At 37.3% G+C, this 17680-nt stretch overlaps 1 protein-coding gene and 1 pseudogene across 3 annotated transcripts; both read right to left on the bottom strand.

The window, feature by feature from the left end:
* Nucleotides 1-7214: 7214 nt before the first annotated feature.
* On the bottom strand, nucleotides 7215-10205 carry LOC145895885 (excitatory amino acid transporter 2-like; annotated as a pseudogene).
* Nucleotides 10206-11090: 885 nt separating this feature from the next.
* On the bottom strand, nucleotides 11091-17470 carry LOC145895020 (kelch-like protein 21). 3 transcript variants are annotated; one of them, XM_082983759.1, is made up of 12 exons: nucleotides 17324-17470; nucleotides 17150-17273; nucleotides 16327-16480; nucleotides 15817-16034; nucleotides 15382-15525; nucleotides 15220-15325; nucleotides 14258-14349; nucleotides 13708-13888; nucleotides 13100-13240; nucleotides 12521-12679; nucleotides 12159-12309; nucleotides 11091-11831 (listed from the first exon to the last, which is right to left on the bottom strand). In XM_082983759.1, the coding sequence occupies exons 1-12, from the start codon at nucleotides 17383-17385 to the stop codon at nucleotides 11732-11734; spliced, it is 1632 nt and encodes a 543-aa protein (XP_082839885.1). In that variant the 5' UTR covers nucleotides 17386-17470; the 3' UTR covers nucleotides 11091-11731. The 3 variants fall into 3 exon arrangements, with proteins under 3 accessions (XP_082839885.1, XP_082839886.1, XP_082839887.1); XM_082983760.1 differs by having other exon boundaries at nucleotides 12159-12306; XM_082983761.1 differs by lacking the exon at nucleotides 15382-15525.
* Between the last annotated feature and the right edge of the window lie 210 nt (nucleotides 17471-17680).

Below are 17680 nucleotides of genomic sequence, written 5' to 3'. Positions count from 1 at the left end.
TGTAACTATGTGGAGCTATGTGCAACTATGTGGAGCTATGTGCAACTATGTGAAGCTATGTGGAGCTATGTGTAACTATGTGGAGCTATGTGTAACTATGTGTCGCTATGTGCAACTATGTGGAGCTATGTGTCGCTATGTGTAAGCATGTGAAGTTATGTGTCGCTATGTGCAATTATGTGGAGCTATGTGGAGCTATGTGCAACTATGTGGAGCTATGTGGAGCTATGTGCAACTATGTGGAGCTATGTACTCGTTGCCTCCAACCCTACTTTACATCAACTGCTAATTATTTGATTATATTGGATAAGAAAATTACTTTCGCTTCAGGCTGTACTTCAGCAGTTGATGTAAAGTAGGGTTGGAGGCAACGAGTACATAGCTCCACATACTTGCACATAGCTCCACGTAGCTTCACGTAGCGACACATAGCTTCACATAGTTGCACATAGCTCCAAATAGCTTCACACAGTTACACATAGTTTCATATAGTTGCACATAGCTCCACATGGTTGCACATAGCTCCACATAGTTGCACATAGCGACACATAGCTTCACATAGTTGCACATAGCTCCACATTGTTGCACATAGCGACACATAGCGACACATAGCTCCACATAGTTGCACATAGCGACACATAACTTCACATGCTTACACATAGCGACACATAGCTCCACATAGTTGCACATAGCGACACATAACTTCACATGCTTACACATAGCGACACATAGCTCCACATAGTTGCACATAGCGACACATAACTTCACATGCTTACACATAGCGACACATAGCTCCACATAGTTGCACATAGCGACACATAACTTCACATGCTTACACATAGCGACACATAGTTGCACGAGCACATTTTAGAAGGACCGTACTTTCAGCGGAAGATACTTTTACACCGGGTCACAAAGTTTTTCCAAACTTGATCCACACATAAGCCTATGTAACATAGAAATCTGTGCGAATATTAACGCTACGATTTCGTGTAGTATTTCAACTCAAATTTATAAACAAAAGTAACAGGTGGTGGCTCTGTTTACGCCTAATCATTAAAATTCTTACATATTTCTGTTTTACACAGACTTATATGTGGGTCAAGTTTAGAAAAACTTTGTGACCCGGTGAAGTAGTATTTTCCCGGCATGTTCGACAACCTAGTTTTTCCGTACTTTGTTGGGAAGTTTGCGATTATTATCATTATTTCTGGTCATGGACATAGAGTCACGAATACAATGCGCAAAGCTCATAGCATTGTAACGTAATGAAAAATGTCACCAATGCAAAAATTCATAGTAGGAAAACATCAAGGCTTATGTGTGGCTCTAACCAGAGCCTAACTGCACATAGGTTACAATTAAAGACCATAAAACTTAATCAAATACCCTCTACATATTGCTATAGCATCTTGTTGATTGCAAAAAATCTTTCGTAATACTGTTATATGAGGTTGTCATCTTTTCTCTTTTGGCATTTTGGCATTTTGGTCGAAGCTTTTGACCGACGTTGACAATTGCCACGCAGACGACCACTTTGATTCAAAAGTCTCTGTAATTTTGTCCTTGTACTTTTTCGCAAATGTCAAACTGCTATTTTGCCCGTTTGCTGTGGATTTAGTCAACTATACAAACAACACCTGTAGGCAAATTGGCAACACCAGTACCAGTCTTTTTGTGATAAAGATTGCCAGTAAATGTGGTTGTTAACAAAATTATCACATGAAACGGTGACGTCACATCATCAGTCTCGCGTTCGTCATAGAGAGGTTTTTGGTGGTTGATATCTGTCGTCTCACCGTAGCAGTTATGCCCGTCTCCAAGCTGTCCTTGGCAGCAGGAGAATCGGAATCTTCCTTGTAGGTTCAGGCAAGTTGCGTTAGCATGGCAAGTGTGCGATTGTCAGTCAAATTCCATTCACACGTTGGTGGAATATTCGGGTAGTTGTATGGAACTTGTGTGCACAGTCTGATAAGTTTGGTATATATTTGCCAACTCATAATTTATTTTTATAATTTTAAATGTGTTTGATGCATATGGACACCATAATTCCTGATCCAGGACTCAGAAGAGTGTATCAGGATTCAGATGCATTGAATCAATAACAGTAAATTAATCAATAAATTTATCTGCATGGAAGATAAACAAGAGTCCCCTTGGCATCCGTGGTGTATCCGGTATAATATTTGTGGTAAAATAGCGTCACCACATATACCAATGCCCACACCAACCTCACAAGGACCACTTTTTATTTCGTTAGTTCAATTTAATGAAAAACTTTGTCCAAATTCCTCAGTTCGTTACAAAACACTTCCCACCTTCACAGTGTGTTCCATTTCCTGCAAAGCCATCAAGGCAGACGCAAGTGTAGTTTCCTTGTGTGTTGACGCATGTGGCGTTATCGTGACAACCGTGGTTGTTCATTATGCATTCGTTTAAGTCTGAAAGACACGCAATATCAGGGTTTACATGCTATGTCCGCGCTTGTCTTAATAATATTTCAATCAATCGATGACATTTCCTAATAGCCTCATTTCGCTTCAAATGTTATTGCAATTTCAATTCAACCTATAACACCACATGGTGTTAATATGTCTTTATTAAAGTCAGGGCAATCGAGGAGGGGTATCGTATTGCATGGTCCCATTTAAGTTATGATATAATTTTACAGCGTGGAAGTTAATTTATCGTGAAAAGACTACACAGCCATGCAAGTGCATTTTTAAAAATCATTTAGGCACCTTACATCTCTACCTATACGTTGAATAGGCAAGTAGATTTTTTTGGATAAACGCAAATTTGTTTGCTCTAGTTCACAAGCCTCATCGGAATATTTTGTAATGTCTTACCACTGCAGTCGCGACCATTTCCTGTAAAGCCGGACTTGCAATAACAAGAGTATGTACCGAGTTCATTGGTACACGCAGCGTGTTGATGACAGTTGTGCGATCCATCTGAGCATTCGTCAACATCTGAAACGTATAAGACTCATTGTACAAAATTTACAATGATACGATTATTTTTTCGTCTTGTAACTGGTCCCCTGTCAATACAGACACCTTTTTTGGTAAGGACTAAACCTTTAAATCAACTTTTGCACTACAAAACAAGGTAACAGAACAAAATGTAAGTTTTCATCTTGAACTTGCAGCCAAAGCAGTAATTGTTTGCGTTATCGCATAACGTTACCGCAACGCGAAACTAGTAGTGTGTCGCATCGATACCATTTTACCCACTAAAATCATACAATTTAAATTTTTTAGTAAATTTGGGCATGAAGACATAGTAAGCATTTCCGTTTACATAAGCACAGAGAAAGAGTTTCAACGCATACTAAATTACACTTAAAACCCATGAACTTAATAGTCAGAAAACGTTATAATTACGCAAAGGCAAAAAAATATATAAAATATCGCTGCGGCCTTAATATAAACAGTTTGTACCTGTGCACTGAGATCCCATTTCAGTGAAACCAGTTTGACACTGGCAAGAATAACTCCCAACGGTGTTGGAGCATGTCGCATGCAATTGACAAATGCTTGGTGAGTTTTGGCACTCGTTAATGTCTGTAGAAAACCAACACGTTAATATACAGTGATATGCAAATCTATGCAGGGACTTACCAGCACAAGCGACACCGTCCCCACTGAAGCCAGTCTTGCATGAACAGGAAAACGAACCTTTGCGATTTGTGCATGTGGCGTTTTCGTTGCAAATGTGAGTACCTGATGAGCACTCGTTGATATCTGTGAAAGAACGTATTGGATAAAGTGACTGTTGAATAAATTGTTTTGATAAAACATGAAATATTTGGCTACAGACAGCGAGCGAAACAATAACATTTTTGAACCCACTAAACGGAAGGTCAAGAAAGTTAAATTTTCACACTCATAACAACGTTGTTGTCTATATATGTGTGATTAGGCCATTGCACCAACGTCATGGCGTAACGCTACTGCATTATGATGATTGCCCCTATTATATGGTCTCAACCGCAACTGTGCAGTTTCACATTCCTTCGTATGAAGTAATGGCGACTGTCACTTGATGTAGGGGATGAATCTTATATGTGGGCCTGACGAAATTATGGAGTTGTCACTCTACGTAATTCCTTACAACTTTATCATTGTTTTCCATAAGGTTGACAACAGAACACAAAACAAATTACAAGCACTGAAGACCTATGAGCATGTACATATTCCTTATTTCCTCTTGTTGGTTTATTAGAATTGGCGGGATTAAGAACCCCAATTATCTCCTATGTCAGGATTGTCGAGTCCAAATATTAACCCATACATATTTTAAAGGATTAAGACAAAATTGATGTTAATTCAGCAAGCACAAAACCTCTAAGGCTGGACATTTGTTTTCTGCTGTTTTAAATGTTACCTTGGCACGTTGAACCGTTCATGGCAAATCCTGAAAGACAAACACAGGCTGAACTGTTCCACGACGAGTTCTCGGGACATCCACGTTGCTTTGCCTCGCAAACTAGACCGTCTAAAATTAGTTCAAACCATTACAAATCATCGCTATTTCGTCTGCCGCGGGCAAAGCACACGATTAAAAAGTGGAATTGTCATCTATGATGTCAATTGTTGCCGAAACTATCTAATGCTATAACAATAAGGCGGAAGAAGTTAAGTTATGACTACGTATAGCTAAATTTGCAGTAACGCATTCTTCCCAGAAATCTTACCAAAACATGTTGAGTTAGCTTGGCCGCACCCGGCTACCCCAGCAGGCAACTCTGTAAAAACGTAAACTCTTAAAACCAAACCGTCCATTCAACGCATAATTAAATCACCAAACCTAGCAGTCCAGTTAAGAACCACCCCTGTTTGCCACTAGGTCGGCGGACGTTCGCCTTTGGTCACCACTGCAGTAAAGCCGCATTTGCCAGTGGCGTTTACTTCAGCTTGAAAAGTGTCTGAAAACATAGGTTCCCCAAAAACTGCCGTCTCGATAAGCGAGGGAATTTGACAGAACCCTTTCTCGAAAATGACCGTGATGTATTTGGAATCGCTGATTTTGTTGTCGCCCACGTTTACGCTGCCGCTGCATGTCCCTGCTAAAAGTAAAATATTTATTTGTGCAATTATTCAAAGCGGCAAAAAAGTAAACGTCTTGGAATCCACAAAAAAAAGACGAACGAAACGAAACCGTTTTCGCCTCAAATCGTTTTGTTTTAATACCCACAGTTCATAAAAACATTTCATTTCATTTCGGTTATTTTGTACTCAAGATTTCTCTGTAATAGTCGTAAGGAACGAATTTTTATCACAAGTACTTCCTGTGTATAGCGGTATCCCCCACATTGCGGTTACCATAACATATAATTGAAATGATAAAAAAAAATCATTTAAATTCAATCGCACAAATTTGCAGTCCCGCGAAATAATTTGAACACAGTTTGCGGTGCACAGCTTTGAGACACAATAATTGGCGCCATTGTGGGATTAAGTGCAACTTACCTAGAGCAAAATTGCGGTTGTCCAGCAGGAAATACACGACAAAAAAACACAAGATTTTCATGACTCGGCAACAATCAATCGACTTTAAGTTAACGTTGTACCTGTGCTGACATTCAAAAAAATCAAAAATGTAACGGGAAACAAAATTTTCTTCGTAATATAAAACATCTATCAACAAGTAAGTTGCCCATTAAACGCATGCTTCTCAACTTTTCAATCCAATTGCCACAAGTACAAAACAATCTTGAGTCGGTTGCTGTATTAACGGACAAATATAACAATGTTTTCTTCTGTTGGAAAAGGTTTACTTACATTATGATCGTTGTTATTTACACGAGATATGCAAAGCAGCGGTTTGTGGTGATCTATCGATCTATTTAAGTACGCAAGCAGGTCACATGCAGTGCTGTATGGAGCCAAGACATTAGTAACTACACCTGGCCAATGGCCGCCCTTTTTCTGTTAATTATAATGATGCGCTTCTTTTTAAAAGTTGTTGCTGCCGCTGCATTTCACGTTTTGGTGAATATTACTACCTTTCACTTCGATCGGCAACCGCTCCGGTCTAACTGCGTTCCTTGCTTGGTAAGACCCATATTAACCATTCTGACCAGCGTTTTACGCAACTATAAATAAGTTTCTTGTTTCTTAGGAGAAAGCTCGTGGCTACCGCGTATAAGTGTGACATACGCGAATTTAGAAGACATAAGCTGGTGGGTTCGCTTTTCATAAAGTTGGCTGCGTCTCGGATGCACGTTCAATACCGTACGTGACGTATATACGTGTAGTGCAAATACATCCGTAACGTGACATGCCGATATTTTAGGATCTGATGTTCACGCTGGTTTCGGGATATTACACTTTGCACGCTAGCGATCATCCGGTACTTAATCACTGAAATTTTCAGAAACGAAATCGTTTTGTTTTTAAACCCATATTTTGTAAAACGTTTTGTTTCACCTCCGTTTTTTCAAAAAAAAGGACGAGTTTCATTCACAAGTACTTCATGTGTAGCGGTATCCCAACGACGGTTTCGGCCTATTACATTTTGTGCTTAAGCGATCACACGGCATTTAAAGCATCTACATTTGTCACTTCATTAAGGTTAAGCTTTCAGAAAAAAAACGAATCACTCAAACTTCCTCCTGATCTTGATATCGAATATGCTGTGCGAGATAAAGTTCCGGTGTCTTAGCAAAACTTAAAACTATAACTTTACACAGGCCGATTTGTCACCAAACGCTAAAACAATCTTGTTGGCTGCCAGTGTTGATGCAAGATCGCCTTTTACGCATTTTTGTTACATTGTTTGTGTTGTGTCACCAGATGAATGATGCCAGGAAACACTTCATCACGTATATATTTCAAACAGGGCCTAATGTACAAGTCAGTTCTGAAGCAAACTCTGGGATTAACAATAAAACCACTAGCGCGATAAAAAACAGTATGCAGGGTATTAAAGTGAGGTATGAGTGTCATTAAGGCGAAATAAACACTTCTGTTGAAAGATCTCCATGACGCTGATCGTCTGCCACATTTTTTAGGTACATTTGGATATCCGACAAGTAAGCGCAAATACGATCGGTCGCCACAAAAGCGAAATGACAGATTCCTGTAGGTTTATGACATTTTTTCCGATACACAGTAATTTAGATATGGAGAACAAAATACATTTATGTTGGCTGTGGAATTTCACCATACGTTAAAACAGAGACCATTCTTCCTTGAACAGGTTTTTGGTCACAAGCCACTCTCTCGATCCTCATCTTCACCCAATGCTTCAAGCAGCTCATTGTTGACGTCAGCAATGTCCCGATTTAGATGAGAAATGACGCAAACTCCAGTGACGTCACCAAGAATGTTTACAATGCCACGAATCCGTTCTCTTATAATAATTACGAAAAAACGTATAGAATTGCATACTAACACTTTAACGAGTAAATACTTACAAAAACCAGTCGATTGTATAAAGTAACCCAATGGTTTCCACCGGTAACCCGACTGATTGAAGGACGAAAAGCACGACCACAATACCGCTACCTGGAATGGCTGCTGCACCAACCGACGCCAATGAACCTGTGATGCTTAAAGATAGGACAACTGAGTGAGGATTTCGCCGCGGAAACATTAACACCAGTATTACGGACTCTGTGTAAGCTGCAAACAGATGGCCAATGTTTCGACCTAAAAGGTATCATCAGTGCTGCTGGTGTGACTTTCAGACGACTTTGCTGACCAAACGACCAAGCAAAGACTTCAACTTTGTGGTGACTATACAATCACCGTCATCAGTATTATGGACGTAAACGAGTAAGACGTGCACTTTAATCAATATTGTCAGTTAATCAGCACCACGCATTTAAATCAAACGACCGAATTTCTGCTCGCATTAATTGTTTGTTTCATGTGCCGTTTTTCCCAGTTAATGTCGGGAAAATAATCAAAGTGAAGCATGTATTTCGCGTGTAAACACACTTACCAGACGGTGAGGATTTGACCCACTGATAGTGAAATCCCGTTAAGTTGAGCTACGGTAACTGCCACAACGCTTTGGAACAGAGCTGTCCCGTCCATGTTAATTGTGGCTCCGAGAGGAAGAAAAAGACGAGTGAATCGTTTGTCGATCTTCAAGTTTATTTCCGCGCAATGCATGGTGACAGGTAAGGTTGCGGCACTGTGGTTACAAGAAAACTTAGTATAAGGGGGGTTTGCAACAGTACACGAAAGAACGGGTGCCATAAAAAATCGCTTCCTGAATGTAAGGTAACAGTTGCATTCCAATTATTTTAAGAGATGGTGAAGGAAAAATTTGCCGACAAACGGTTATAATATCAACACAAGTAATATCGACATCTCAACAATAATATCAAAATGTCTTCAAGTTAATTCAATCACAGCAAGGTTTCACGACATTTTATGTTTTTGATTTCTATGATCGCATTCTCACCTTGAAGTTGTCCCGATCATGGTTAGAATTGCTTGAAGAGAGCTCGTATATACAATCTAAGGGGATTTTTTCTGGTAGCAATCCAGTATACAGCGGAATAAACCAACATGGATTGTATCAAAAGGCCGATGATAACAGTGGTCTGAAAAGCAAAAAGTTGAGGGGTGCGTTCAACAGAGGTTGGCATCCTCACCAAGTAAAGACCAAGGGTCCTCATTGTGAAAAGCATGTCACCAACTTGGAGTAAGTTTCCAGCTATCAGGCTGCAAATTCCAATCGGTGAATACCTAAGTTATATTTAGATATTACTTTTCATCGACTTCAGCAGACTGTTTGCTACCACTTTACTTCAATTACTGTTTTTCTATCATAAGGCAAAACTTGGTTGTTGCTTTTAGTGTAGCAACAGCCGATGAGCAATGATGAAACAGAATATTTATCTTACCACATAATATTCATCATAATGACCATGAAAACGTTGAAAAATTCGTTAAAGAAACGATTCAAAATTTCCCCTTCAGGTTTCTTTCGTTTTCCAAGAGCGATTCCCAACATGACGCAAAATGTTATCAAACCTTCAAAAACATGAGTGAATATGTTTCATAATTTCATAGTTTTTGTTGTGGAAATACCCAAAGCATTTGATCCGTTTATAGTTTCTAACGTTTTAATCGTTTTTGTGGTGAAATTTGATGAGGAATTGAAAGAACTGTTGGAAGGTTGTTTGACCAAGATTACTTTTGTCGTGTCCTGAAAATATTCTATTTTGTCTTTTCTAGGCAAAAACTTAGCTTGGAATTACTTACAACTCGAAACCACGCTTCCACCAAGTTTTTCGGAAACAAGTTCCTGAATAGAAAGAATTTCGGATATATTATTATGTTATATGGTTCACAAGGCTTCGCAGCCAAGGCATTGCAGCCAAGCTGGATCAGCCACTTTTCCCGACAAGTCAGAGCGAGATCTGAAAAATCAAGCTCCCGATGAGGTTTGAACTCACGACCCTGGGCTAACCAGGCCCAACGCTCTACCAACTGAGAGCTATACAGGAGCTCAGTGGCTTTACGGGGTATATTGTGGCCAGCACAGTGGGGCGATCCTGCTTCGCTATGCGAAACGTTTTTTCGGTGTGGCACAAACGATGAGGAAGTTTAAGCAGATGTCGAAGAAGCGATAAAAGCCTAAAAAATTATTGCTGTTGACAAAATGCTAAGTTCTCTGGCTATCATTTTTTTCAATTGCTTTTAGTCTTCCGTTGTTTACAAAGTTTTTCTTGTTTCGCCCAAGTAGGTCTGGAATGTTTTTGTTTCACGCCCTAGGTGCAGAAAACATCGCACGAATTTGTCAATCGGAAATGTAGATTCTGCGCATCCTGTTATTGTTCGACTGGTTTGTGCGGTGTCTTCGTCGTGGTCTATGCATAGGAGACCCGTGTTTTTAACGACTGTTGACAAATGCTAAGTAACAAACTTGCGCAAGACACACGTGCTCCTTAACAACGTCTGTTCGAAGTTAAAAATATATAAACATGAAAATGATATGAATTATGTGAGCGGCCGTCAGAAGGCCACGCTTTCGACCTTGATGTGATTATGGACGATCTTGCCGTCAAAACTTTAAACCAAGCTGCACTGATGTGACCTGACAGGTCGAAACAGTGGCCATATGTCTGCAGCTAACACAAGATAAAAATATCCGTTCCGACTCACCATTTTCCTCATCATGTACACCTTGGGCCCGAAGTATTTGAACACGAGGTAGACTTGGAAACACCTTGTGTACATTGCGAACAAAGCAATACACAGGAATATTTTACCCGCGTACCATTGTCGCCAAACGCCGAGGACCACATTATTCCCTGGCCTGGAGAGACAATACTGAGGTTATATGGTAACACAACAATGTATTAATTTTTATACAACCACGCCTATATTCGTTTATTGTGGATTGAGAATTATTGAGGATCGAAACTTCCACCATGCAAATTTTACATCAGCTAGCCTATATGGGCAATATTGTTCATATTAAAGATTCCCAAAACCGGTTAGCGTTTTTCGATAAAGTAAATTTTAATGGAGTGGTTTTCTCCATTGTGTTTGTTAAATTGTCCACTGGACTTTCAGATCAGTAACTTAAAAAGCGAAGCCTTCTGGTCGAAACCTAAACATGTGCCTTTAACGCTTCTCATCCAATAGAAGCATGTTGAAATATGAGAGTAAGTTTGTGGAAAAGTCTACGGTTTATAGGAAAGCACCTGATGCAGTCTAATGACAAATCCCAAGGAAGGGTAACTAGTTGCTTACTGTACGATAAAAAGTTTAAAGGCATCGCCGACACGACTCTATAATAGGTGTCTTTTCATATGTCGGACCAGCGATTTGAATAACACGACTTAATAATGTATAAATTATAGCAATATAGGAAAAGATACCTTGGCTATGTTTGAGTGTTGGTGTAAATGATAATAGTAAATGCAGCCAACTTAGTTCAAACCTGAGGTAATCAGCCAGAAAACGAGGTTATTATTTATTCGGAATCGAACCGAATCCTACATTAAATTTGTTTCACCAAACTTTTAACAAGTGCACTTGGAATTGAACATTGCCATGAGGATATATGCACGAAACTTGAATTGTACGAAACAAACATTGGGAAATTTATTTCCCAAATAACGGCATTAGAATAGAATTAAGTCGCTACAGCGAAATTACAAACGGTGCGTGTGATTTTGTATTTAGGCAAAAGTGCACATTGCGCTTCAGAAGAATTCCGTTTAACGTGAAAATCGCTCCAGTCTTCTTCATATAAACTGCGCGAAACACGACTCAAACGATGTTTCTGAAAGATGAATTGGCAGCAGAGCCAGAATGCATTCAGTAAGAAACAAACAAGCACACACACACGTGACAAGGCAGGCGCAGAAATGACTCACAGTAAATTATTCGTCACTTATAATATGAAGATAAAGTAATTAAAAAATAAAATTATAACATGAGTATTGAGGAAAAAACAATTCTATCATCCAGTGTTTGAACAATGTCATAATTTTATGGTTGCAAGGAATCAAGTAAGGATTGAATTGGAAAACAACAAATGGAATATTGGAATTATTTCGTGGATAATTACTATTTCCATATCACAACAAATGGAAGACACTGATATACAAATTTATAGTGACGTTTATTAAAAAATCTATCACTCAGAAAGTGATGTTAAAGGAGAAACAATTGGTAAAGACGATATTTTGGATAAAAACATTTATTCCGATGATCAATCTCAGTTAAATATTACACCCAAATATGGAAACATATTAAACAGCAACAACAGTCGCCCAATCAACTGGTTTGTCAAGATCAAAAGCATGTTTCCAAACATATGAGGTTGGATCGTAAACTTCAACTGATGTGATTCTTTAAAACAAACATGATACAGTTTTATGAATCAGACACACAACAAACACAGGCAAGTTTTCTACAACATTTTTTTTTAAGTAAAAATTATAAGTTAACAAAAACAAACCAACGTACACCCGCAGACCCCTGCACCACTAAACCAAACCATACATACAACCTTGTATAATACAAAGTGTTTTAAGTTTAAATTTAACAAACATTTTCTGCATGTTGTTGATCAAGTATAACATCGTATATCCCACTTGTCCCAGTTACTCAACATTTACATTTTCACATAAAACGGGAAACAGTGTACTATAGTGACGTCATAATATCAATTATTACCCCAATCCACCCACAACATAAATCCTCCCATCAATAACACAAGCAGAGTGAAGGCAACGAGGTTTTAGGAGAGGAGAAACATATTTCCATTTGTTGACTCTAGGTTCGTATTCATTAACCGTTTGCAGGGAGGCACGACCATTCCAACCTCCTGTCAGATTTAAAGAAAAACTTTTTATTGTTTTTAGGTTAATACTTTATAGTTATATCTACCAGTTTTTATGTTTAGGATTCTTTTCAGGAAACTCCATTATATTTATCACGTGATACATTTACCGGTGACGAATATGAATTTGTATTTTATAAAATTTCTCAAAAAATCACTTCCTGTTAATTTTATAACTTAACTTTTCATCACTAACCAATTGCATAGATCTTCCCTTTAATTTCTTCACATGCTATATGATATCTTGCTTCATTGAGAGAAGCGATTCTTGTGGAGGTTCCAACACGAACATCGCGGAATTCACATGATTGTAAGAATTGTCTGCCATCACGTCCGCCCACAGAAAACAAAACATCTGAAGAAAAATCGCTTGTGTTAATATTTGTTGTGACGTCATATCACGATTATGTTGTAATGTTACGTAACAATCATTGAGGTAAGCTCTGCGTTTTTTCACGTACCAGTAAGCGATCAGCTTTAAATCAAGGTTTTAATTAAAATTAATCAATATTAAAGTTAAAATTCATGTCATAAAGAACTACAAAATAAAGATGGAATATTTCCTGCATTTCTGGTAAGTTTGAGGTCGGCGTTTCGCAACATTTTCATGTCCAAAAGTGAATATTGTTGGGGTAAATACCGTGGATTTACTGATTACTTTAATTTATGGTTTCTGGTTAATAATGTTGTTGTTTCAGATGCATGCCAACTATTTAGGCCTGGGCCCAGTAATGAGGCTAATCCTATACAAAAATGAACTCAGGTGTATTCTTACTGTCAATTGAAGCCATTCCATGTCCATATCTTGGCTGTAACATGTTGAAATTATTTCTCCATCTGTCTTTTTGTACAGAATAACACAAAGTTGATGAGAATGCTCCTTGGTTTCCAAGACCACCCGTGAGATACAAGTCATCTAAATTAGTTTGTAATTAGTAAAAACAAGGTTGTCTACAAAAGTTATAATTGTTGATCAACATCTAAATATTTTCCAAATATTTACTATAAGTTTCCAAAAACATAGTTGAACAATTTTCTGTTCAAGAATTGGTAACTTGTCAGTAAAGTGTCAGTAATACTGTTAAAAGTACAAAAAAAATTCGCAAATGCAGTCATGGCAGAATTCACAAAATTTCTCTGAGGTATTACTCACAAAAGTTATGGTGAGCAACAAGAATGAGTTGGTTGAGAGATGAGAAGATAGTCATAAACCACACAAAACACACTAGTAACTAACGGAAATAAATATTAACAAAACCTTTTGTCTGCCACCGCGTTAATTTTTATTGCTATGACAATATGTGAGGGGGGCTTCCCCAATCCTTTATTCCTGGAACAGCCCCTGATTTAGTAAACAACAATTTCAGAAATAACCACACCAACCTCCAACAACAGCAGATGCAGCGAAACGTCGACCTTCCGATAAATCAGCAATTTTTATCCAGTTTTTCCTTTCCTCCAAATTCAACATCTCACAACTTTGTGTTGGACCATGTCCACCCATTACATAAACATTTTCACCAAATTTGGCTGAAGTTGAGTTCACTCTGTCCGTGATCATTTTCTTAACAAAATTTGATGACAATGAAACTAAACATTAAGACAAAGTGATTTACATGTTTCTCTAAATAAAAGAAAGTCTCTATCTCAAAACATATAACAGAAAACATGATTCACTCTGGAGCATATTTTGTTAAGTCATTGACAGGTTACACTAAACCAGGGCATGTTTGTTACATTTTCTTGTGCAATTAAATTTAAGACAAAATTATCAGTGGCCAAATATTGCATTAATCCTGAATGCTACTGGACATTTGCTGTCTTGCTAACTTTACTTCAAATTTACATTTACTTGCACATACAAAACGCATGTACATTTATGGGAAAATATGTTAAATAAGCAAAACCATATGACAGCAAGCAATGTACATACTGGGTAATGTTCATGTTGTTTTGTGGTAACATTCCATTTCACACAATCTCGTTTTGAATTATCTCCACCAATGAGAAGAAATCCTGACAAATCTGCAACATAAACATTGCTTGTTATGGTTTTTGTATGTATAAATTAAATAATTATTGTGATAACAATGGAAACATATTTTCCATTTAGGGGAAGTTGTTGCTTCGTGAATCAACCAAATTCATTGGAGTTTGTATTTGCGTTAAACAACCTTCAGTTAAGTTTTTAAATTCAGCTATGAAACTAACACATTTTGTAAGTTATGATGAAGCACATCTTTCTGCATTTGGAGTAGTTTTATTTTAGGACTTTTGTTTAATCTCAGGCCACAGAATTGTATCCTTAACTTGTTGGTAGTTGACTGTCTCTGGATTCTGACCACATGTTTGCAATATTAGTAATTGTGAAGTGGGAAATTAAGTGGAACCTAAAGCTTTGGGAGAACAAATACTACAAGGGTTGTATAAATAAGGTGGATTATTTCATAAATAATATTACCTTTATGTGCAAAAAAAGCCATATTATTCCAAAGCTGCAGACAGGGTGTGTACACGCACTGTTTTGACCTGTAAGGTCTCATCAGTGCAGCTGTTGAGTGGCACTGTGCTAGCTTTTACACTAGCAGGCACACTAGTCTCCACTTTGTGGTACCTTTCGTCTCCACTTTGTGGTATTGGTGTTTTTGCCTTTTGCACTATCGGTTACCAAACAGATCCGTTTGGCCATAGTGCGCTCCACAGTGGTTCGTCGTCTCTGTTGTTCGGTACCTAGTATAGGGTACCCTGCAGTTGACCGAAAGGTACCACAAAGTGGAGACTAGTGTGCCTGCTAGTGTAAAAGCTAGCACAGTGCCACTCAACAGCTGCACTGATGAGACCTTACAGGTCGAAACAGTGCGTGTACACACCCTGTCTGCAGCTTTGCAATATTACCTTTTTTTACAGAAGTTGCTTTTCCACTTGCTCCTGGCTTTTCAATGTTTGTTGATAAAGCATCCAAAACTGCAATGGCACAATCCATATTACTTCTCACAAGAGGCTAAAAGGAATAAAATCTCTAACCCATTATATTTATACTAACTGTAAACAATTTACTTCATTTCTAACTGTAGTTGTTATAAAGTGGTTGGAAATAGATGAAAGATCAAGTTGTGAGAAAAGATTCACAAACAAATCCTCTCGATGGGAAGGATTAAAATTGACCCATCGAACCATTCCAATAAAAACAGATTCTTCCATCTACATTCAACAATCGATATGTAATAACAAGTAACAGTTTAAACAAACGGTGAAGTGTTCAATGTCACCGGTGACTACATCAAATACTAAATTTACACCAAGAGCATGAATCGAAAGGTGAAACATCACAGAGTTTAAATCACTATTTAAGCTTGTTTAAATATAGAAATAATAATTTTTTTGAAAAAATTTGGTATTATTATTTTTTTACTGAAAAACAAAAAGTTTAAAATATTTATAAAACAACATTAAATGCAGGTATGCAGCAAAATTTAAATTAATCATAATAACCCCTTTGTTATTCTGTTTGATGATTGCAGACATATCACCAACATCAAGTTGCATGAAATCATCATGTTGTACAACTGTTGCAATGTTATCAACAATCATTTGGTTTGTTTTCTTTTCCACATCAGCAAGATTGTATCGAGTAGCATAAGCTCTTAGCTTCAAACAGTTGTCGGTTGAAATCATTTTAAGGATGACTCGACAACAAAATGACTTCAACTCTGAAAGTGTGAACAAAACAAAGTTCAGCCACACCTAATTCAGAAGTAATATCTGTGCTCACTTCTCCATTAATCACAAATAATTTGTTTTGTAACACATTTTACACAGTACAAACATATCAATATATATCACATCAAACTAACAATAGTCAAACACAAAAATATTAACCTAAAATATAAAAAATGTTGTAGTTGACAAATAAAATGATATACATGTAGAACACATGTGTTGGTTTGATCATTCTTAACACATTAACACCACTGAAGCTCAAAACTTGCAACGTTTACATACCTTTCATCTGTGTATAATCAGCATCTTCCAACACTTCCAACACATTTTTCTCTGTTACTTCAATATCACCAGTGTAAATATAATCCAATACACTTTCCAGTCTTTTTGGTGGAATATTGTCAACCTTGATGAAATCTGAATATTTCTCGCGCATCTGAAAGAAAACAAAGTTAACCAATCACAACAACAAATACAATCTGGTCTAAAGAACTGACAAAAATTACAACTTTGCTGGTAAAGGAATATGGTATGTGATTTACAAAAAATAACATACATCAGACCTGTTCAAATACAAAATATCACATGGGCCATAGCAAAAAATAAATCAATCTAATAGGTTTCATTCTAGCACAGTTGCAAAAGTTAAGCCAATGTAATTAAAGTAATAACAAAAAACACCTTAACATCTTAAAAATTTAAACCTTAATATTGTAACAACTTAAACCAATGCTTATCAGATATACAAACACTAGACTAAGCTATTGCAACTGAGCCAATTGTGTCAAAACATGAGCTGGATGTCGGTATCGAGCCATATGTTATGGAGGCCTGCTGTAAACTAAAGGGATGAACAACTCTGGGTACGTATGTTCATAAAAGACAGGTATAAAATATTATGGTATGTTCCTCAATTGTTGATATATTATACCACATAACCTATGAGTTTTGTCACCAAACTAAATTAATTTTAAAAAGTAAAGAGTTGTTGTTGTTGTTGTCTAAATGACATTGTTTGCTTGATTGCAGCAATGTATTTATGGACAGGGGACAACTAAAGACAAACATTCAGGTTTCATATTATTTCTACATAACAAACACTTACCTCAACACCAAGTAAAGCATTAAAATAATCTGACATAGAACAAACAACAGCATCATGTATTGAATAGTTTTCTCCTTGGGAACAAAGTGTTCTGTTGCAAAATCGTTTCGTTTCTTTTCTGTCACTGAAACATGAATATTTTAACTTCAGTAAATCTCCATTAATTAAACTTACTTGTTTAAAAAATTCATCACTTTCTGGTGATGCAAGTTTATTTCTTCTTGTGTTCGCTTCATTATGAAGACAAAAAGTTAAACTGACAGTCAATGAAATACCGGGTCTAGTGTACAATGCTAACTTTTTGCACACAACTTCTTTTATTTTTTTGCAGCATTTCCGAGAACGAAACTAATGTCACACCGGAGGGGAACCACCCAATACCACGCTTGAGTGATCAGAAAGTAATAATTGATTTTTTTCAGTTAAATTAATTCAAAATTTATTTTGACCATCAAACATTGAGTAACACATAAATTTTCAAACAAACTGATGCTTTTAATTATTCAAACATTGCACGAGAGCTATTTCATT

The sequence above is a fragment of the Ascidia mentula genome, chromosome 3, assembly GCF_947561715.1.
Source record: "Ascidia mentula chromosome 3, kaAscMent1.1, whole genome shotgun sequence".
NCBI lineage: Eukaryota > Metazoa > Chordata > Ascidiacea > Phlebobranchia > Ascidiidae > Ascidia > Ascidia mentula.
Note: the sequence above shows the minus strand (reverse complement) of the source record. Positions and strands in the feature narration are given on the sequence as shown.

Coding starts and splice junctions, on each gene's coding strand:
- LOC145895020 (XM_082983759.1), bottom strand. CDS start 17,385: ATGAAGCGAACACAAGAAGAAATAAACTTGCATCACCAGAAAGTGATG. Junction 16,481..17,149: donor ATGCTTTACTTGGTGTTGAG/GTAAGTGTTTGT, acceptor GTTTTCTTTCAG/ATGCGCGAGAAATATTCAGA. Junction 16,035..16,326: donor TGATTATACACAGATGAAAG/GTATGTAAACGT, acceptor TCACACTTTCAG/AGTTGAAGTCATTTTGTTGT.